The sequence below is a fragment of the Pyxicephalus adspersus genome, chromosome 4 (assembly GCF_032062135.1).
Source record: "Pyxicephalus adspersus chromosome 4, UCB_Pads_2.0, whole genome shotgun sequence".
In the NCBI taxonomy this organism is placed as follows: Eukaryota; Metazoa; Chordata; class Amphibia; order Anura; family Pyxicephalidae; genus Pyxicephalus; species Pyxicephalus adspersus.
In genome coordinates this window covers 51,453,681-51,474,202 of record NC_092861.1, presented here as the reverse complement: position 1 = coordinate 51,474,202, position 20,522 = coordinate 51,453,681, and the positions used below count along the sequence as shown (strand labels likewise).

The 20,522-nt window shown below is 36.4% G+C and overlaps 1 protein-coding gene across 2 annotated transcripts; it reads left to right on the top strand.

Moving 5' to 3' along the window:
- The first annotated feature begins 6,527 nt into the window (after nt 1-6,527).
- Nucleotides 6,528-20,280, top strand: KCNMB3 (potassium calcium-activated channel subfamily M regulatory beta subunit 3). 2 transcript variants are annotated; one of them, XM_072408132.1, is made up of 4 exons: nt 6,528-6,987; nt 16,575-16,770; nt 18,629-18,827; nt 19,512-20,280. In XM_072408132.1, exons 1-4 carry the CDS (start codon nt 6,729-6,731, stop codon nt 19,917-19,919), a joined length of 1,062 nt encoding a protein of 353 aa, XP_072264233.1. In that variant the 5' UTR covers nt 6,528-6,728; the 3' UTR covers nt 19,920-20,280. The 2 variants fall into 2 exon arrangements, with proteins under 2 accessions (XP_072264233.1, XP_072264235.1); XM_072408134.1 differs by lacking the exon at nt 6,528-6,987 and adding an exon at nt 9,069-11,446 and having other exon boundaries at nt 16,570-16,770.
- Nucleotides 20,281-20,522: the final 242 nt, after the last annotated feature.

Below are 20,522 nucleotides of genomic sequence, written 5' to 3'. Positions count from 1 at the left end.
CCTCCTCTGGCTGCCAGCCATGTTTTTCCTAAACGCACAACTCAGCGTACAGTTTTGGCATTCCTTGGTGCTGGGATAATTTAAATCCAGTGCACATGAATGGGAGTTATCCTAGTCTGGCCATTCAAGATAAACATGGCTGCCGAATAGGCCTGGACATAAAACATCAGACTGGTGATAAGGAGAAGCATGCGGTAAGTGAAATGCACCTTGCAGTGCAGAGCACAGCTCTATTCCAGCCACCCCAGGTGTTCTAAATGCCTGGGATAATGTTATTTCTACACATCAGTGGCTGCCCAATGGCTGAAAAGGATCACAGCTGACCCGGAAGAGTTTGTAGTAAAGTTGGCAGCTGCTATGAAACTACCCACCATTGACTTTAGTTCTGCCTTAAACTTTACCAGGGTTTAGTATTTGGGTTTACATATAAGTCAAGCAAATTTTTGGACTTTTAAATAGAGTAAAGAATAATTAGGAGAATAAGAGTTCTCTTATGTTTATATTTGTGTCTGTGAGCCATTTTAGGAATAATTCCATTCTCCTGTGCTTGTCTTACTGGGACAAGAAATGAAGTGGGATGGGGCAGATGCTACAGGACACAAATACACCACTAAAATATTCTCATCAATTCTAATTCTTTCCAAATCCACAAATAAATCTGTAGAACAGCGAAGCAAAGCTATCGTTAGGAAGCATCCACAAGGTCCGAATGTTGAAAAAAAGATGTGCAGAAGAGGTTGCCATTTGCCAAAGAACACATTGACTGGTCTAAGGAGAAATTTAGCAACATTTTGTGGGCTAATGAAAGCAAGATTGTTATTTTTCTATCTAGGGGCCGCAGACAGTTTATCAGACAACCCCCAAACACTGAATTCAAGCCACAGTACACTGTGCAGACAGTGAAGCATGGTGGTGCTGCATCACGATATGGGGATGTTTCTCATACTATGGTGTTGGACCTATTTATCACATATCAGGGATCATGCATCAGTTTAAATTCATCAAAAAACTTGAAGAGGCCGTGTTGCCATATGCCAAAGAGGAAACGCTCTTGAAATGGGTGTTTCAACAGGACAACATACCAGTAAACAAGCAAGATCTTGGTTCCAGATCAACAAGATTGACGTTATAGAGCGGCTAGCCCAATCCCCTGACCTTAATCCAATAAAAACTTGTGGGGTGACATTAAAAATGCTGTCACCAAGAAAAATGCAGAACAAATGTGGAATGCAGTCCAATCATTCTGGTCTGGAATTCCTGTCTACAGGTTTTCATTGGTTTCTGCTGTAGAAATATCCAATTAATTGGGTTCAGACAAAAAAAATTTGTCCCAATAGAGGAAAAACTGACTCAAAACCTTCCATACTTTAACAAAACAAATTTGATAGCTGATTAATTAAAATACACAAAAAATAATAGTATAATCTTTTTCAGAAATATGACATTGATTTACATCATAATTCTCCAAGATGAAATCTCAACAACAAACTTACTATTGTGGCTTTTATTGGTGGCAGATCTTACTCACCATTCATCATGAGAAATCAAAGAAAATACCTGGTGCTTATGATTGGAAGATGGAACACTTCATATGACTGCTGGTCAGTGCTAGTATAGGGGTTTCATGGCCCTGATTAAACTATGGCTCTTCAATTTGTAGCTTATATGGGGCTTTTATTTTTCTGTGTCTTGTTGTGATGTAGGGGGTCGGAGAAAGGAACAAATGCCTGGAAGTGTAGAATTCTAAAGAGACTGACAAAAGCTGCAGAACTGGAACAGAAGAAATTTAGGAAACATTGGCCAACGGACAGCTGCGTATAATGTTGGGCATCTTCCCCTAGGATGTATTTTGACAGGGTTAATGTGAATTTTATTTCCCAGTTACATATATACTTGTAAACCTTTGTTTTAAGTTTTGTTTTACAATTTCATTTTTGTTTTGTACTTTTCATTCTTTGATTGATAACTGGTAATGGTACTTATACTATTAACAGAGATTGTTCTCTACTTGCTAGAATTGTACTTATTTTAGAATGATCACAGGCTTGAAAATCCTCACCTTCATTGCATCAATAAATCCATAATAATCCACCCAGTACCATTACACCAATGTTGAGGTTTATGTTCCTGCTGTGCATTGTAGATCTATATTAATAAACCTCTGTGTCTCAAACACTTCTGTGGCAATTTCAATGCCATGTTGTAAACTGGCAGGGTACTCGGCTTTGAGAGACATTCCCTACAGAGACCGAATGGCATATTGCCAGGTGTATAACCATAGTGCAGACTCATGCAGAGTAAACATAAGCATAAATGAACTTTAAATTGAATGGACAATATGTTCAGAGGGACAGCTGCCCTCGAGCTGGTTTCCAGCATATTAAAAAAGATGAATCTGTTTTCCAGCCTTTATTCTAAGCATTTCAGCTTACTGACCCCGCTCAGTTGGCTTTCAAAGGATTACGTTTTTTTTAAAGTACAGCCAATAGGTTGACAAACTCTAAAACTGAAGGGTTAACAGATGTATCATAAAATGTCCAAGTGGAAGGCCTTCATACAATCACATATTGCTGTCTGACCTAAACATTGGGCAAGAAGAGAAAAATCTGAATGTTCTGATTTTTTGCCACTTGGCCCATAACCTGATCAGTTGCTGTTTTTGGTAAAAATAATATATCTACACAGCAAATAATTTAATAGTAGGTGTAGTAGAGTAACAGAAAAAAACAGACCCCACAGCCATAACATTCATTCTGCTTATTCTGTATAATTAGATCTGATTTATTAAAGCTCTCAAAGGCTGGAGAGAATACACTTTTATCAGTGTTGAACTTGATGGACTTATTTCTTTTTTCAACCTAACCTAATATGTAACTATCAGTGAACCTAGATGACACAGCAAACCTGGATTGGATCTGATCCAGGACTGAAAATATTTGCTATCACATAGCAAATTACTTTAAAAAAAAATCAATTTTTAAGTTTGCTGGATACTCTGAGATAATGATATAAACCATATGATAATTCTGAGATAATCATATAAACCATAATTACTTCATAACATATATTATATTATTTCCTTATATGTGCTGATTATTATCTCAGTTGAACTGTGTATAGCCTAAAATGTCACATGTTTATTTCAAGTAAATCATACATGTTTCCAAAAAAGCCACTCTTTCTCCTCTTTTCACTAATAGCAATTGCACCTATATTTTAGGATATGAATGGATAAGGTCAATGAGCTCATGAGCATGGATGAATTTTGGGTGTTATATGAGGCTTCCTTACATCACATTGGGCAATATGACTTCACTTCTCTACTTCATCCAAGTTGCATAAAAGGATTCATTCTAAATGAGAATACTTGTACCTTACATAGTATGTTTTTTATTACTTTATATATACATTTTGTGTTAGACAATATTTATTTCATCCTATTTTTCCTCCATCCTTACCTATTCTTCATGTATTCTGAGAGTTATTTTGAGATTGTTAACATTGCTTTTTATACTATGTATTATAGATTTTGGATTAGTTTTGCCTTTTTTGTGTATATCCACTCCCCCTCGCTTACCGCCCCCCTTTCTTAATTCCTTTTATTTTGTTAATCCTGAAAATTAAAAATGCTAATAAAAACAAATGTAACCTAAAAGTTAGGTGCAATGGCTAATATATTTTTTGAGATTTTAGTTTCGCACAAAAAGTTAGAGGGACATTGGAATTCCAGCAGAGTTAATAGGTATTTTCTGTACCTAGAGATAATATACTTAATTTGAAAAAGAAAACATTTAACTAACATAAGGAATCATAAACTGCAATATGTAACTATTTTGATATGGGTTCTAGGTCACCTTTATGAGCGCCAGTAAATGACTCTTCATTTCACATCTCTTAAACTCGCTAAACTTCCTTCCATCCAGTTGTAGCAAAAACTATTTGGCACTTCTTAGCAGAATAGAAGCTGTTCTACGAGATTTTTTTGGGTCTTGATTTCAAGGATAATAAGGCCATTAATTTTTCTAGCTTTCCCCTACTTTGTAGAAGTCAATTATATTTATTTTTAGATCTTCAGCTGCTTGGACAGGCTTATGACTATTGGATGTGAGCCATCTCGAAGAGGTGCAGGGGTCAGTGAATTTATAAAGCAATGAAAATGTGTTCATCTCACTTGGATTAAAGCCTAATGAGTCAATTATGTTCTGGAATTTTTCACAGAAGAGCTAACATTTGTAAATCAATTGGGAAGATATCCAGATTTTTGGACATGGTACAATTCTGGTTCTAAATTTAACAGCCTGTTAAACTTACAAAATAAATAGTGATTGTGCCTTAAAACTTTGCTGAAACAGGCTATATTTAATTGTGATCCTCAAAGTTGTTCTAAAGTCTAAAAAAAGAATTAAAAAATAGAAATGTAATTTGTCTATAGGTGCTGGCACATAACACTTTCACACTTTGAACCTCTGTAATTGACATGAATAAATAAATAAATAATGATATGCAAACCATGGAAAATAATCAACAGCTCAATATAGTAGGAATAACGGAGAATAGTTTCCTATTTTGAGCTACCTCGCTTTTACAAATGCTTTTTAGATTGTTAAATATATGTTTATTTACATATTTGTTACTACATCTAGAATATTAAGCTAATGTTGGATCATTATTTTGAAATGTTAATGACCCTTTAATATTTAGTGTATGAGTCCAGAATCTCTGTATGTTGCGCTGTTTCTCTTCCTGCTCTGGTTCCTGCTGAATTCCCAGGAGATATTGAAGGTTAAGTACACACCATCTGTGCTTAAGAACATGGGGAGCCCTTTTTAACAAGGCACAAATCTCTCCATTCCCCTAAATGTTGGATTAGTAGTAGAGAGAAAGTAAAAATCCAAAGGTGATCTTTTGCACATTTATACTCAAAAAGTGTATGAGAACTGCTACATAAATGTTCTTGTATGTGTGTGATATTGTACCTTTTTTCTCATGCAAACATGTTTTTTTTTTTAGAGCAAAGTGTTTTTAAATATGTAGCTGGACTTAAAGTAGACCTGGAAAAGTAAAAATCTGGTATTTTACACAGTTCATTTAAAAATGTTAGATGTGCCTACGCAGTATCCTTAAGTTCCCTTTCTAGCATGTGAATTGTTTCTAGTCGTATGTACATTTAGGTCCATAAATATTTGGACGCTGACAGAAGTTTTGTTAATTTACCTGAAGCATATTTAAGTGAATTTTACTGAAGCATATTTAATTTACAGTTAGAAAATGAATATTGACTTAAAGAGACTCTCAGCTTTATTTTGAGGGTATCCTCGTCCAAATTGGATATATGTAATATGTAATTTATAAAAGAACCTAGAGTAATTGGACACTTCACTCCAAAATTATAAACCCTTGTTATGTCATCAGTCAAGCAGATGAAAGGTCTGGATTTGGTTCCAGGCCTGTGGATTTCACCTGGAAGATTTTGAAATACAATAGAAGTTGGTGGATCTCGCAATCATTAGATTGTGAGCCCCTTTGAGGGACAGTTTGATGATCTGACAATTGACTTTGTAAAGCGCTGCGTAATATGTCGGCGCTATATAAATACTGGCCAATAATAATGTTAGTACATCACTACTTCCATTAGAAGCTTTTACATCATGGAACGTACATTTATAATCTATTGCATGAAATTAATTCAGAGTACTATAGGACTTACATTAGTAACAATACAATATGTTAAATGAAACAAATCAAATCTGACATTCCCTGTTGGAGAATCAATAGCTCCCATTGATACACATTGACCTGGAAGATTCTCCATCAGGGAATGTTTCAATGAATGTCAGATTCACTGCTTTTTAAATAGACCCCAAAAATATTATGTAGAATTGTAATAATTTGCATGACTAATATTAATCAGTTAAAATGTACTGTGCCAGGCTGAAGAAGGATACGGGAACAGCATGGGACTCGATCGAAGAAACCTACTGATGGATCGACGGATCTGCGGTATAAAGGTAAGTGTGATTTTTTTATTTTTAGTTTAGTTCTGCTTTAAACTAATAATGGTAATTTCAATGATGATGTAGAACAGGGCCATTCTCAATGCCACATACAGGCCAGAATTTTCATATATAAATATAATAATTTTCTAGGTAAATTTACTCCTGTCGGTAAAATATTCCAAATGTGTAGATCCAGATCCTAGCGACTGGAGTGGACAGACCTAATGTAGAATAGAAGAACTTTACTGTCAATGTATTATTATTTGGATTTCTGTTTTAAAGAACAATGTTACCAATCAGAGTGCTACCAATGTTATCCAACAAACAGCTCCTTACATTGTAACTGGACGGTGTACTGCCTGACCTTGCAATGTGTAAGTTCTTTCTCTGCTTAGCATGGTCATACTTGTATTTTGTCACAATTGCTAATGGCTACGTTTAGAGCCAAAGACATCCTAAAATGTGTATTGTGACCTTTCTGGATATAGTCCTATAGAATCTTCATAATATTCATTGAAAGCAACACATTAACAAAACAGATTAATTGCAAACATGCTTTAGATAATGCCAGTGAAATGATTTGTCATTATTTCATGGACACATTCCTGGTAATGCTCTTGCATTTGACAGTTTTAGTGGCCTCTTAGAAAAGCAAAACCAGATGCCACCTCTTCAAATATGCATGAGCCACTGAGTAGCTAAAGCTTCCTTACTCTTCAACACAAAAAGATTATGTACAAGTTTAGCCTGTTGAGCCAGAGACAACAAAATAGTCATCAATTATTTAGAGGTCAGTCAGTAGGATGTGAAAAAAAAGAAAAGAAAAAATCCCTGGCAAGGCAACATGTTCAGAAATACAAAAGCTTCAGGTATAAAACTCTTTCAGGAGATATTAAGCAACGATCAATCAAGCGTGTACGAAGGATGACGAACAAAAAGACACCTACTCAGGATTCAAAACAATCTGATGGCTCTTTATTCTTCTTTTCGGGTAAAGTATTTAATTTGTTCAAACTCTTTTCTGTCTTTGTTAATGTGTTGGAGACTGTGATTAAAACTGTAGACAGAGCAGCTAAAGAAATCAGAGAGGATTAGATTTTGATTTGATACCTAGCTACAGATAATCTGATGACAGCAATTAGTTCAATCCTTGAGTACTGGTTGCTAGGACTTTATAACACTTGTATGGTCTGATGTTCTAATGACACTGAACATTGCTAGAAACACTTGGGATTTGCTAGTAGTTTTCTGATGCTATAATTAGTAGTTTAGTAATAAATTCTGATGAAAACAACTGAACTGAAAAAAAAATAATTCATCATCATGACTTTTTGTTGTAAGTGGTACTTATATTTTTGAAAATACTCTATTAGTAATATATATTTATATTATATACATAATAATAATAATAAGGATATCTACCGGTAAATGTCATCCCGTTTAGTCACATCATAGGTCAGAAAAGCTGTTTTAATATAACACAATAGGATTAATTTACTAAAGGAGTTTAAGCTTACCATAATCAATCATCACTCTGCAAGCTATAACTCACTTTGCTTAGTAAATGTACAGAAAATTCAATAAATTGCAAAGAAATATCAAAAAGAATTATTTTTTTTTTGAGCAGGATTAAATGACTGAAAATAGAAGAGCTTCACTTTTACCAAGCTGTGTAGAGGGATAATTCACTTTTAAAGATAATTCAAGTAAAGAGCCTAAACCGTCATAAAAACTCAATCTCTATGTGTTTCTTTGAAAGATAGGACTATGTATAAAGCTGGTCATACATAGGCAATTAATTAATCCAATAACTGCTCATTTTCATAATTATTTATCTATCTACATTAATTATTTATCTTTACATCTACAGTAAATTGCACTTGCTATTTTATTCTTTTTTCTTGTTGCAATTGGTAATGCCTTAAGAACAGTCATTTTCTATTGTGCTGAAAAACATTTTATGTAATATAACAGATTTCTTTTCTTTATTGGTGATACTCAATTATCCCACTCTTAGGGGTTCTATGTATAAAGCAGTGAATCAGACATACACTGAAACATTCCGAGTAGAGAAGCTTCCAGGTCCATGTGTTTCAGTGGCAGTGATTGATTTTCCACCAGAGAATGTGAATTCACTGCTTTATGAATAGACCCATTGTAAATACATTCAAAACATGTTGGTTTACTCACAAAAAGTTGGAATTACCTCTAAATTCATCCTACGAAAATCTTGCTTCAGTTAACTAAAATATGATTGGTTGCTGTAAGTTAATGCACTTGGTTTGATTTCTCTATCTGTGCACTGTTTTATTAAATAGGACTAAAAAAAATGACCAACAAAATCAAATGCAAAACAAATCAAACTAACTGGAAGCTCCCTGCTGGCCGATCATCCAACAGTCTTTTGCATTGGTTTTTGTCCGTATTGCAATATTTAAACAGGCAGCTGGAAGTAGAATGTAGGATGTAGTTTCCTATGAGCATAAACAAACATTATTTAGGTATGCCGGTATGCACACTGATTGATTCCCTTGGCTGCTTTTAAAAATGGCCCCAGACTCTCTACAAACCTTTGTCTCTTTATTGTAGAGTATAATGTGGCTCCTGCCTGTAACTTCCCTGGTGTTCTTTACTGATATCCTATTGCTAACATTGACTGTCTAAACCTGAATGAACTCAGTCTGACCTAACCTTCACTTAAACCATTCACTTTGTCTCCTGTTTCCCACTCCTGCTACTAGGTTGGTAGATTTTATGTTCCTTATTTTGATGCTGACTGCCCTTAACCAGTCAAGTTTATTTAATATTAGGCTTTAGTGTTTTGTTTGTGTGACTCTCTCGATCATACATTTTCCTGTATTATAGTGGTTATGAATATATTTTATCAATTTATTGGTGTCAGGCATGTATATTTTTTATGTTTGTTAGTCAAGTAAATATGAATTGTAAATATATATATATATATATATATCCGGGGACAGGTAAAACTGGTTATAAATTATCTGTTGATAAACCCATCATCTAGAGACCTTAGCAGTTTATATTAGAATTTACACAGAGTGGTGATTGCTCCCTGTTCCTGTATGCTTTGCTCTGCTCAATTAGGCCGTAGGGAGTTTCAAGTAAAAAACATTCTGAAAAAAAAAAACAGCACAATCACATTGCATTACATGTATTTAAACCAAGATTTTATATAAATATATATAATATAAATATGGTTAAATAGTATATATTAGAAAAACAATAGTTTTTAGCTATTTATTCAGAGAAATGTCTGTGTTTCCCTAATCCTAACTCTGCTACAATGTGCAAGTGGCAAAAAGTAAACAAATGTATTACAATAAACACTGCAACACTAAAAAAAATCTAATCCTTAACACTGACCTACAGATCAAACATAACAAAATGTTAGAATATAAGAACAACCTTGGGAAATTAGACTTGTGTAGTAAACAAATCATGTGATCCATAAAAGGAACAACCAACAAAACATGTCTGTTAAAGACCAAAACAGTTTTTCATGATCATCAACTTTTTTAAACCAAAAGTTCAGTACTAAACACCAAGGGGCATAATTATAAACTCACTATCTACTTTTTTTGCTGCACCTTGTTGTCCTTGGCTGGACCCCCTATTGTCTTCAAAACTGTTGTAATTCTTCATGCCATAGATTTAACAAGGTGCTAGAAATATTTCTCAGAGGTTTTGGTCCATATTGACATGAAATCAGATCATGTGGCTGCACATTCATGATGAAAATCCCCCATTCCACCACATCCCATTGGTGCTCTAATGGAATAGGTTCTACTGACTCTGGAGGCAATTTGAAAATAGCGAACTCATTTTCATGTTTAAGAAACCAGTTTGAGATTATCTGAGCTTTGTGACATTGCCTTGTTATCCTCTGGGAAAAAGCCATCAGAATATAGGTACATTGTGGTCATAAAGAGATGGACATGGCAACAACAATACCAAAGTAGGCTGTGGCATTTAACTAACACTCAATTGGTACTAAGGGGCCCAAAGTGTGCCAGGAAAATATCCCCCACACCACCACCAGCCTAAATCATTGATCCCAGCAGTTTCTGAAATATTCAAACATGCCCACCTGGCACCAACAACTTTGCCACATTTAAATCATTGTTCTTTTCCATTCTTTATTCTTCATCGCCATGTGCTTTAACCTCCTCCAAAAAGGTGCTAACCCCATGTGCTGGTAGTTGGAGTTTAGATTTACTTTAGATAGATCTATATGCACATCAGTTAAATTGGCAGTTGGAGAAATACAGACCCAAGCTTGGCCATTGTCTGTGTTAGGATTTGTTGACTTTGTACGATGCACATGTCAGTAATTGGCATTTGGTTGGTATGGTAGGAACTAGCCATAAAAGGATCACACTGGTGCAGTTACCCATTTTGATCAAATGCATAGCAGCATGCAGAATACAAACAACAAACCCACAACAACCAGTAAACATCACACTTTCCAAGTATTAGAAGTGAAGTGTCCCATGGGTGGATTATTATGCTCCTAGTACTCATTAAAATGTTTTGGCAGTTTGCTGGTCTGGAGAATTCAGGTGTGTGTTAACAAATTGCCAGCATGCCCTTAACACCTAAGCTACAATAACTGGCGGACCAATCTAAAATTGCTTTGTTCACTACAAACATTCTTCTTAATTCTCTATCACAGATTGAAAGTAGACTTAGGAAATTGTGTTTAGGAGTATTAATTTGTAGAGAATAGTTGTCATTTTCTCTTTTCCTGTTCATTCCTGCATTATAGTACATTTAAAAAAAAATATCAATAGTATTTTAATTCCTTATGTTTGTCTTGTGAAGATTAATTTACATTTGCTCTAATTGTACACTAATTGCTTGTTAAACTCAGATTTGATCCATGCCCACCAGTAAATGGCTGAGAAACACTAGTGTAGCAGCACAGATGCTAATATGACGTGTGATTCCTTTGACTCGACATGTGAGACAGCTGTACAAGAAGTCAGATCCTTCCCTTCCAGTCCACACCATGCTCTTGAGACACTAGAATGTCCCAGTGGTATAAGAGTTTCTATAGAAACATGTCAGATGTAGAAGCACCCAGGTGATCAAATACGCTTTTCAGTACATAAGCAATAATTAGAGGCCTGTTATCTTCACAAGAGACAAACTCTTTCTTGGCACTTGAGCAGCTAATCTACTTTTCTTACATTTCCAAGCATATTAACCTGGGACAATTCAATGGCAGCACATATAAGCACTGGTCCCTAGTGGTCTCTGTTTGGAGGTGATGGCCGGGGCACGGAGTTAGCCATCTGTTTATGTTATGTATGCTCTGGGCTGATGACAATATTTGGAGAAAATATGTGGATGCCGCCAGTAGCACACAGGCAGTCATTTAGTGTGCCCATCCAGACCACACTACAGAGCAGCCGCAGACGTTACTTCAGGTGAGAAGGTTTTTTTCTTTGTTTAGCTAAATTCTTTTTTAGCTTTCAAGTTCCAGATAGCATCTGGCAAAAAATAGATATGATTGATGTGAATAGGAACAGAATATTACACAATACAAGCAATCCTGATATGATCTCAGATTGTGGGCCACACAAATGGCTGCATCAGCTGGTTAATTCTATCCAATGTTCTATTCAAGGAGCAACGCCAGCAAATCATGATATTTTTACGATTGACAAGTAATCATCATTGCTTTTTAAAGATCAAATTATTTACGTAGAAGCAGTTTGCTTGTGTTTTCTTTTGTGAATATTGAGACATGAATAGTTATTTTCTTGCTGACAGCTGAGTATAGGTAAGGCATTATAGGTAAAGCTCACAAATATAATACTTAGAAAAGTAAACTTTCTTGTTTTGTAGCAGGCTTGGTTGTGTCTTTTGTAATGTGGAAAGTTAAGTATTGTGACAACAGTTGTTTAATGGCTTATAATTGATTGAAATATTAAAAGCAGCTCTTGCTAATCTCATATTGTTTCTGCTTCATTGCATTTTTATATTTTTTTCTTCATGACTAAAATTACTTCTTGGAATATTTGAGATATGTATTTTTTTTTTAACATGGGACAAATTAACTTTCAAGTTAAAGACACTAGTCAAATACATTAGTATGCTTGGTAAATATGAGTATATTAAAATGTATCCAATACAGCACGGAATCTTTGCATAAATCAATACATCCTATGATATTATATGTAGACTTTAATACTACTTCTCCCGTTGATATAATCATAAGTTATGGTATCTACATTTTTGTTCCATATGGTGGGAAGTGCAAGGAATGGCAGGCATACAATTTGTTTTCCACACTGGGCACTCAAGGATTCTTTATGTGGCAGTTTAGAGAGAAGATATCCAATGGTCTTTCTTTTTTTAAATTTAAGATGGCAAATCAAAGCATATTAACACCCCGGTATCTAAGGGGAGCCTATGAGGTGCCCCCACTATTTCTCACATCCCTCCCTGTGAGTGCATCTGTATGAGGTTTGAAGAAATTCCACTTCACATTACTGAAGAATGAAGATTATTCAGAAATTCCACTTCACATTACTTTTTAAACAATGGTTCATTCTGGTTATGTGACACTAGAGTATTATGCATGGTATGCATGGTAATAAACTTAACCATGGCTTTTTTTTTGTTTTACTTTAACTAACTTAAACTAGCTATAGCCAGTACTGGAAAATGAAGTAAATTGGAGGGAACACTCTTTGTTGGAGGTGGCAATGAGCAAAGCTGATCAATGAAGAATTGTATCAACTATTTAAAATCCAGCTGTAAGCAGGAAAATAAAATGGGTTACCAGCAGGAACATACAGACAGTAAACACCTACCATGTGAGTCAAAGTTCCATGTAATAAAATCAGAACATACAACAATAAAAGGATGCAATGTTTGCCAAAAGTAAGAATACCATAATACCAGCTAGACCATTTGGATGTTCTAAAAGGATTCTCCAAACTACATGGATGGTTGGGAGGGTACAGCTGCTCTTATGTTGTAAGAACCTTTCCACATGTGCACAAAGAGGTTTCCAAAGTCATCTACTTATTCAGAATGTAATTTATATCTTCTAGCCCTTGTTATACCACTCTCTAATTCAAAATGTGTTCTATACCTCCTAGCTTTTCAAATGCCACCCTTTTATTCAGAATATAGTATATACCTAATAGTTCTTTCATTTACATCTTCTTAATCAAAATGAAACATTTATGGTATCTCCTAACTATTCTAATTTCTCTCTCCTATTCAGAATGTAGTATATGGCATCTAGCCCTTACAATGCCATTATCCTATTAAGAATGTAGTATATACTGTATTTTTCGCCCTATAAGACGCTTTATTAAATTTTAAAGGAGGAAAATCTAGAAAAAAAAGATTCTGAAAGATTATTCCCCTTCTGATCACTCATGTGCCATTCATACCGGTATTCCCCTTCTGATCACTCATGTGCCATTCAAATTCCCTTTCTGATCACTCTATGCCTTTCAAATTCAGAAGAGGAGACAGACGCTGCTGCAGCCAGAGACACACGCAGGATCGGGTATCGGGTGAGTATATTATTTTAGTTATTTTATCACACCTTTGTAGTATAGGACGCACTAACTTTTCCCCCCCAGTTTTGGGGAAGAAAAAGTGCGTCTTATACTGCAAAAAATACGGTACCTCCTAGCCCTTCTAATGCCATCTTCTTATTAAGAATGTAGTATATACCTCCTAGCCCTTCCAATGCCATCTTCCTATTAAGAATGTGATATATACCTCCTAGCCCTTCCAATGCCATCTTCCTATTAAGAATGTAGTATATACCTCCTAGCCCTTCCAATGCCATCTTCTTAGTAAGAATGTAGTATATACCTCCTAGCTGTAAGGAACTTACCCGTCCTGTGAGCCTGAGGCGTCCCTGGGGATCCCAGCTGCAGAGGGAGACGCCGCTGCTCTGCTCGCAGCGTGTCTCTCTCTGCAGGCGGAGGGATCCATCCTGGCCAAACTACTGTTCGGCCAGGCGGCATCCCTTGCATCTCTTTGGACGTGGTTACTGAATCTTCTGCTCTCAGCACTCCTTTGCATGTGCAAAGTAGTGCACGTCCTAGGGGTGCTGTGGGAAGAGGTGCGCGTGCTACCATACATGCCTCTTGTACCCCCCGAGGGCGTGGCACTCGGCTGCCTCGCCGCGAGGCGGGACATAGTTAGTTTGAATTCCCTGCGGCCGATTGGATTCAGCCACTCTCCTATCAGACGGCGCCAGGTGGGGCAAGGTCATTGGTCACTCTGGCCATTTAAGGAGAGCCTGTCCTGTACACCATTGCCCGCTATAAGCCTCTGTGAACACAGTGTGCTTGGGTGCGTCCTTGTATTAGTTTATGCTTATCTCCTTTTGTCATCTCCATAGCGACCTGGTCTGAACCTGACTCTGCCAGCCCTGACCTCTGATTGTTAATGACCATTCTGCCTGCTGCCTGCCCTGACCTCAGATTGTTCTTGACCTGCCTTTGCCTTACCCTCTTATACTTCCCTTGTTTGGACTTAACCCTTGTAGTGCTTTATGACATTAAATAAAGCGTGATTGAAGGATATCTGGAGTTTGTAGTGGTTTGTGTGCCCAGGCGCATTACAAGAGTGTAGAAGAATGTATTATATACCTCCTAGCCCTTCCAATGCCATCTTCTTATTCATAATGTAGTAATTACCTCTTAGCTCTGCTAATGCCATCTTCTTATTCATATTGTAGTATATATCTCCAAGCTCTTCCAATGCCATCTTCCTATTCATGATGTAGTAAATACCTTCTAGCTCTTCCAATGCCACCCTCTTGTTTAGAATGTATTATCTGCCCTTTTATTAGCAGGCTCATTTTTAGAAGAATGTAAAATATATCTCCTAACCTTTCCATTGTCACTTTCTTATTTAGAATGCAGAGTATACTTCCTGGCCTTTCTAAAGACATCCTTTTATTTGTCTCCTAGCGTTACCTGAAAGAGCACCACGTGCCAAAACACAATCTGGGCTACAATCCAATACACATATGTTCTGACAGATGTGTAACTATTTAGCAGAAAGACTGTGCACTTTAACATGGGAAATGCTAGTTAAATGTATCAGCTAGACATATCTGTTCTGTAGCAGCCAGAGGTAAAGGTAATATAAGATTCTTACAACTGAAAGCCCTGGAATTTGTTATTGACACCATGGACGTGTGAATTTCTTTTAAAGATTTTGGGATTATGTGGTAAAAAATACCTAGTCCCTGCTTCAGCAAATGACAGTGTCTATATCCATTAAATATTAACCAGTAAAATGACACATTTCATAGTTACTCTACAGTGTACAGACTGTGTTTGATATGTGATAGTCAATGCAGGTAATGAATTAAAAGTAAAACAGAGTTCACCATATCAAGCATTGTTTGTTCTGAAAATAGCGTTTGTCAGAAAGAAAAGGCCCATTTATGCCATTTATAATGTTATCAATACATAGAAATAGCATTGCTCTCTTATACATTGAATGTATTCATGTACATGTATTTATTTTGGTGTGTGTATAATGCTGGTTGATCATCATCATTACCTTGCATAGAAAGTCCTATGGATGGCATATGAGGACCTTTTATTTATAACTTGACATTCTGGCTAAATAGCTTCTGTCTTTCCCACATTACCAGCATAGATACCTGTGCTCTACTAAAAACTAATACTACCCTACAGTAAACTGATTGAATTGTGAACTCAGTACAAACTTTTTATCCATAGCTACTTGCTACATGCTTCCATCATATCTTACATGAGAGGAGCTGAAGGACAGGGCATTTAATCGTACTCAGCAAAAGATACAAATGTAAATTCACCCTGGGATTAACGTTTATATGAAGACAGTGGATAAGTTTAATGCTACGTACACACGTCCAATTGTTTTCGCCCGATAATCAGCTCAGGGCCGATATCGGACGAGAATCTGGTGTGTGTACAGCGCCCCCCATCGCCCATCATCCAAGAACCTTCCTGGCGGATCCACGGATGATGGATGATCCTAAAGCAAGGCAAGGGGAGGGCACGTAGTGGGGTGCCACTCCATCTTCATAGAGCAGAACGATGCTGTATGTACAGGACTTGTTCATACATCGTTCAGTCCTTAGCCGTTGGAAAGGATCGTGAAAGATCCTTTCCAACGACAATAATTGCACGTGTGTATGCAGCTTAACAGTTCCAAAATAAAAGAGATTTGGTATTTCCAAATATAAATATAAAAGTATTTCAGAGCCAACATCAAGGACAATGGTGTATGCAGTGACACGGGGAATGGGGGTGGGCTGTGTGCATCCCCCTTCTGTTAACAACATTCAATGAGATCTGGGGCTGGTGGCCCTTGTGCAACCTCAGGTTCATTCTGAAGCTTTTTCATATTTAGGTATGAGTCCATTCTAGATATGTTGATTGCATAGTTAGAATCTATTTACCTCCATAGACCCCCCCCCCAAAAAAAAAAAAAAAATTGCATATAATAGAAAGTGTTTATGTTTAATTTTAAAGTATGTGCATATGATAACGGGAGTCTCCGCTATTTTAAGGGAAGCCTTTTCTTCAGTACCTGGCAAGGTGAAGAGGAAAGAGAGTGGCAGCGATGGGGTGAAGACAGCTGATAAGATGAAGAAGCAAGTGTCCAATGCTGGAGAAGACAGAGCCATGCTGCTGGGATTTACTATGATGGGCCTGTCAGTACTAATGTTCTTTTTATTGGGAATTGCAATATTGAAACCGTTCATGCTCAAGTAAGTCTTATATAAAATTTGTTTTATTGTTAGAGTTAAAAAAGTCTCAGCTCAGCTCACCATATAACATTTCACCACAAGATTCTTACCCTCATTGCTTTAGTAACACCAAGACATTTACTGCTGTCCCAAACTTCAATTGGTAAAAGAACTAAAAGCAGGGTGCTTTTAGCAACACTCACAATTATATTTTTAGCCATCTAGCCAAGTATTGAAGTCATGGAAAAATAGTGCTGTCATTTAATACATGCATGGGTTAGGACCAGCCGGTAAAGAGCTATGCCATGTCATGAACTGGCTGCATCTGTTGGTTTGTTATTCCCATGCCCAACCCATTATTATTATTATTAATTATTATTAATAGACAGGAATTATATAGCGCCAACATATTACGCAGCGCTGTTGCAAGTGACAGACCAGTACAGACAGTGATACAGAAGAAGAGGACCCTGCCCCGAAAAGCTTACAATCTAGTAGGTGGGGGAAGTAACACACAATAGGAGGGGAGATATGTAATGGTGGGAAGTAGTGACAGTTTCAAAAGGCAGAAGAAGATGGGTAGGCAAGTTTAAAAAATAGGTTTTGAGTGCTCTTTTAAATGAGCAGAAAGTAGGAGCAAGCCGTATAGGACGAGGAAGACCATTTCAGAGATTCGGGCAGCTCTAGAGAAGTCTTGTAACCGTGCGTGTGATGAGGTTATGAGTGAGGAAGTCATTAGTAGGTCATTGGAGGAGCAGAGAGAGCGGCTTGGGGAGTACTTTTTTACCAGATCAGAAATGTAAGTGGGACAAGAACTGTGGAGGGATTTGAAGGCAAAGCACAGGAGCTTAAATTTGATTCTGAGGTGAAATGGAAGCCAATGAAGAGAACTACAAAGAGAGGCAGCAGAAGAGGAGCGGTGGGAAGGATGGATGAGTCTGGCTGCAGCCTTCATAATAGATTGTAGAGGAGAAAGTCTTTCCTTTAGTTTCTTCTTCCTCCTATTTGAATTTTTAGCTTATTTTATTTACTTTTTTCTAGTTTATTAGGATTCTCCCAATAGTCTGTAAAAAATATACATTTTAATAAAATGATTGTTTTAACAGGTTTTATTTTTTACTGCTTATCCCTTTGAGTAGGTAACTTTCTATGCCAAATAAAAAGAGTGTTTCAGTGCTCATCACTGTGCTGCACAGTCTGTGCTGAAAGTAGAGGTACATATGTGACCCTACCCAACAGAGAGAACAACAGTTATTAGTCTTTGTTACAGGAAGATGCTGCACAAAGCAAAGTTTCACACAACTACTTTATATATGTATAAAAAAAAAGACTCAAATAAAAATGCTGACACCAATTAAATAAAATTAAAGTCAATAATTCCCCCTAGTTTTTTAATAGCCTTCCCATACTGATTTATATGCACATACGTGGATGTACACGTGTATGAAAAAGATGATTGTGTACACATTAGGTATCGCTGAGTACACCGGAGTGAGAGCAAGTCAAAACTGATGAACAAAGTCCAAACTGATGATCTGTAAAGACATTTAGTGTTGCCTATAAACAATTTTGGGTATTCCAGTTTTTCACCATATCAAGGGCATGCTAAAAACTCACTGTGTAAGACAATTCTTCTGGTATTCTTCTTCTTATTATTATTATTATTATAAATATTAATAAATAGGATTTATATAGAACCAACATATTACACAGCGCTGTACATTAAATAGGGATTACTGTTATTAGCATTAAAATTCCACAAAATACTGAATTCTCTGTTTGAAAGAAATCACTTTAATTTTAAACATTACAGTCATATGGTATTTTTTGCATGATGATTATCCTAAATTAAAAATATATATAATTTTTTTTTTATCAGCGTATGGAATGAAGAGTCTAACTGCACAATTATCCAGGCTGATATAATGGATGACTGGGTGGATTGTTCCTTCACATGTGGTGTAGACTGCCATGGCCAGTCCAAATATCCCTGTCTTCAGATACTGGTGAATGTGTCTGCTTCTGGTCACATTGCTGCCCTGCATTATAATGAAGAGGCTGTTCAGATAAACCCCAAGGTGAGTGGCATCTGTCTGTGCCCACTGCTAATTGTATTTTAATACTATAGAATAAACGCTAATCAGCTAAACATTAAAGGTATTATTACTGGTGATCTTGTTACAATGACACCTGCCAAGGGGTGGGATATCTAAGAAGCTGGTAAACAGTTTATGAAGATGATGTGTAGCAGACAGGAAAAATGCATTACCAGGTTACTAGTTGTCCTTCACTAGACTTCTTTTGTAGGTATCGACTACTGCACACTGGAAACACCCACAAGACCTGTTTTTTTTTTTTAGAGATCACAATATGGCCTTTGTCAACGCCTCGCAGATCCTAACATTTGCCTATATTTCCTGCTTCTCACACATCACCTTCAAAAACAGATACAGATGTTCTCCTGATACCTAGTAAATTCCACTTCTAAAAGATGGCATTGTAATGAAAACATCAATGTTCTTCACTTCATCTAGCCAGTATTTTAATGTTGTGGCCAGTAAAAATTTGCCGGTGCTATGGCAGCCTAAGGCCATACTGCTTTTTAAATGGGGCACAGATGGGCCATAACTATTACTTTTGTATATTTTATGGCACTTACTGGCTTGTTGCCCATGAACAAATAAAGCCCTACAGAAGTAAATAACCTCCATTTCTTCAAAACATAACAGTACTGATATTTCTAATATTTCTATTCAATATAGTGCTTTTATGTTCCAAAGTGCCAACGAGACAAGAATGACTTATTAGATGGTGTTCTCGATGTGAAACAGTACTTTGAACGCAAGAACGACACCCCTTTTGTATGCTTTCATCAACGTGACAGTAAACCAGAAGATGTCATACTTATTAAAAAGTACGACCGATCAGTGGTGTTTCATTGTCTATTTTGGCCAACTCTTATGCTTGTTGGTGGAGCCTCCATAGTAGGTATGGTGAAACTGACCCAACATTTATCCCTTATGTGTATGGTCTACTGCAGTCCAGGAAAAGAAGAAGCAGGCAATGTGAGCCCACGACCAAACTCTCAACAGAGCAAAACTAAAAAGGATGATAAGACTTTGAGATGGAGATTAAATTCCCAAAATATGACACGCTCTTCATTTAGTTAACAGAGATTTACAAGATGGCCAAGTCAATGGTCTTTTTGATTGTCAGATACAAGCTTAACATAGGAAAAAGGTGAACAACCTACTGTTTGGGACCAAAGCCTGCATTCTGACAATTAATATGGGGTATTACATATTTTATTGATGAGTAAATCGTTCATGGCTAGAAAACACTGGTACCCAAAAAATGGGAGTTCATCTAAAAACAGTTTTCGAAACACAGAGAACTACTGCAGATATTGTGTATAGCCTAAGAAGTATTTTACAAAGAATCTTTTTGTAGTTGTAAATTTATTTTTGTAGAGTACCCTGATAACGGTTATGTTAATAAGAAGTGTTGTTTACAATAAACAGTCTGTTGCGCGACTCCTTTGATCAGCATAAGTTGTTCTGTAATTGTGAAAGTTTTGAATAACAAATCAATTCCAACACAAAAATTCATGTAAGCCTAAAACTTCAGCAATAAATTCAATTAAAAATAATAATAAAAAAAACTCAACCAAAACAAATTTTCAATTTAGAAGAAACAAAACAGAACCATTCTGAGATATATCCACATTGATTGACTTGTTTTCAGGACAGAAGGGGGATCTAAATCCTATGGTT